General features: G+C 32.8%; 1 protein-coding gene across 3 annotated transcripts; it reads right to left on the reverse strand.

Moving 5' to 3' along the window:
* LOC109332405 (transcription elongation factor 1 homolog) lies at positions 206-2275 on the reverse strand. Of its 3 annotated transcripts, none has more exons than XM_019567379.1 (5): positions 2106-2275; positions 1371-1499; positions 1129-1199; positions 574-595; positions 206-491 (listed from the first exon to the last, which is right to left on the reverse strand). In XM_019567379.1, exons 2-5 carry the CDS (start codon positions 1481-1483, stop codon positions 434-436), a joined length of 264 nt encoding a protein of 87 aa, XP_019422924.1. In that variant the 5' UTR covers positions 1484-1499; positions 2106-2275; the 3' UTR covers positions 206-433. The 3 variants fall into 3 exon arrangements, with proteins under 3 accessions (XP_019422924.1, XP_019422925.1, XP_019422923.1); XM_019567380.1 differs by having other exon boundaries at positions 1371-1493; positions 2102-2275; XM_019567378.1 differs by having other exon boundaries at positions 1371-1492; positions 2106-2274.

The following is a 2670-nucleotide window of genomic DNA, read 5'->3' on the forward strand; positions in this document are numbered from 1 at the left end:
GGCATCAAATAGAGATGGTGAAAAACTGAAAATGGGAAAAAATGTTGAACAGAATCCAATGCAAAATTCATCATGGTTGTCGTAAAAAAAACCTTGCTCATTTCCAAACCAAAGGAAAAGGAGGAAATAAGAGGTTGACATATGCATCCGACACATATAATAGAACAATTAAACTAAAATATGGATTAGATATCAACTTCCTATGAACCATGAAGGTGGTTTCATCTAAACTAAGCAAGACACAGTTATTCTCATGACCTTGGCTACATATCTTACAAACTAACTCATAATAGTCTATATAGGAAATTAGCTAGTACTTAGCATTAGTGCTTGCAAATCATAATGGAAGCGGCATAATTACATGCGGGAGAAAATGTAAAGTTACACAGCAATTTGATCCAATAGCACTAGAACTGAGTTAGTAGAATCACTGCTACGCATCATCTTCTAGATTGTTCACCCGTTCACACTCATCAATCCATTCGCTGTATCTGCATTGCATTAGTTGCAAGTAAGTATTTTCATCATGTATATGTGTATGTCATTTTGTGTGTGTGTGTTGATTGAACTTACATGTCTATTGGCTCAGATAAAGCTGCAAAAACAACAAAAATAGAACATCAGTAGCTGCATCTCTTGGCAGATAAAAAATCCATGAACAGATATTTCCAAATCACTTTAACAATTGTTATTAATCAAAGAACAAAACACAATTTTCTCAACTAGGAGAAATTTCATTTTCATCTCTTCCGAAGAGCCAAAAAGAGAGGGAGGGCGGGGATATATTTATTAGTGATTCCCAGTCATATGATTATTAATTTCATTAATACTTACCCCCTTCACAATGGTATGACCAAGGTATGCTAGGCTAGGTAGAAATAGCACATGCCAGTAACTAACTCCATTCAAAAAGCTAAATATAAAAGCTTCAAGATAAATGTCTCAAGGGGACTATCATCAAGATCAATTTGTATTTTATAAACATTAACAAAATATTTTGTTTACATATTACCCTTATCTATTTCCCATTTACATATCTAGTTGGCATGCCAGCACTGCATGTTTTCTAGAAGTAACTGCTTTAAGTGTATATGTTATAGATGTTAACCACAGCTTATTTAAACAAACCTGTGATGGTAGTGCTAAAGCTCTCTTGGCATATCCGGCAAAAAGCTTCCCCAGTCAAGTTCTTCATATCACTGTCAAAAGAACACAAAAAATGAATTCTAAACTGAGTTGTAATAATCTTTAACATTTAAAACCAAAGATTCCTCACTGGTTTCATAAAAGATAGGTCTTAATGTCTTTGGAAGCATATACAACGAAACAAAGGCACATAACTCTTAACAAGGAATTTAAAAGTTGCTTACATGCGACATTCAACACTGGTGCCATGATTGCAGAAAGGGCAGCTGAAGACAGTGTCAAGCTTATCCATTCGTTTCTTCGGAGCTGGCTTTGTTTTTGATTTCCTCTTTCCCATAGCTCAATTCTTGATATTTCAAGCATTAAAAAAAAAAGGTCAGCAAGAAGTATAATAGGTAAAATTATGTTTTCATCACTCTATACTGAGTAATAACAATTGCTCTCAAAATCAACATTCAAGCCAAATAAATATGATGTAGAATCCTATACGGGGGTGGATGAAGGATAAGCAGTGCACTTATTAATCAACCTTCAAAAGATAAAAAATCAAATCTTTTTGTCTCTCATTATTTCTGGTATTTTCCTTTGTGCAAAAATAAGTGATAAACAATCTACCAAGGTTGAAAGAAAAAACATAATTTTTCAAAACATAAACGAATCACTTCACATATTACATATCAATCCTACAATTTAAGAACTGAACTGATGATCCCAAATACCGAAACAAATTATTAAAAATTTAGGTCATATAGAGAAGGTGTAACCGTGTAAGATTAACACAAAAAGCTCTCAACTTTGGGCAAAATAAGGGATACCCAGGAAACTGTGCGGCATTGTTTCCTTTATTTTCTTTCTGTGCATCCAAATGCCACAAAGAAAAAGGGGCATGATGAAGAAGAAAAAGAAATCCTAATAGCGATCAGAAATCAAAGAAATAGAGAAAGTGTGACATTACTTACCAAGATTGAAGAAGTATCTCTGGGCGATAAACGATTCGGAGTGACGAAACACAATTTGGGAATTGCAGGGAAACAGAGAGATTAGGGTTAGTGAATATAAACTGAGAATTGAGTTGGCTGTAGAGTAATGGAGAGTAAAAGATTGTTCCTATATATAGGACTCTTGGTAACGTAGTAATGGTGGGTTTTCATACGCGCCAGTAGTAGCTTCACTATTAACCGCTACTTTTCTAGATATTTCTTGTTTTGCATTTATGTAAGCTCCTGCGAATAACTAACTAACTTAAAAAACATAAATGAATCAAGAAAAAAGTAAAATTATTTTTTTATTATGATGGATTGATTTTTTCCAGTTAAAAATCTTAGATTATAATTATAAATAAATAAATATAAACATAATTTATATTGAAACACAATTATAAATAAATAAATATAAACATAATTTATATTGAAACACATTAAAAAAGTTTTTGCATTTTAGTCTATGAAAAATTGGAAAATCGAAAAGGATATTTTAAACCCCAAATTGCAGAACCCTAATCCCAAAGCCTAACCTCCGATACCG

This window comes from Lupinus angustifolius, chromosome LG18, assembly GCF_001865875.1.
Source record: "Lupinus angustifolius cultivar Tanjil chromosome LG18, LupAngTanjil_v1.0, whole genome shotgun sequence".
NCBI classification, from domain to species: Eukaryota; Viridiplantae; Streptophyta; class Magnoliopsida; order Fabales; family Fabaceae; genus Lupinus; species Lupinus angustifolius.

Excerpts from the sequence above, each read along its gene's own strand:
- LOC109332405 (XM_019567379.1), bottom strand. The coding sequence starts at position 1,483 with ATGGGAAAGAGGAAATCAAAAACAAAGCCAGCTCCGAAGAAACGAATG. Across the intron at positions 1,200-1,370 it reads ACCAGTGTTGAATGTCGCAT|TGATATGAAGAACTTGACTG; the intron begins GTAAGCAACTTT and ends TTCTTTTGACAG. Across the intron at positions 596-1,128 it reads CTTTAGCACTACCATCACAG|CTTTATCTGAGCCAATAGAC; the intron begins GTTTGTTTAAAT and ends TTGTTTTTGCAG.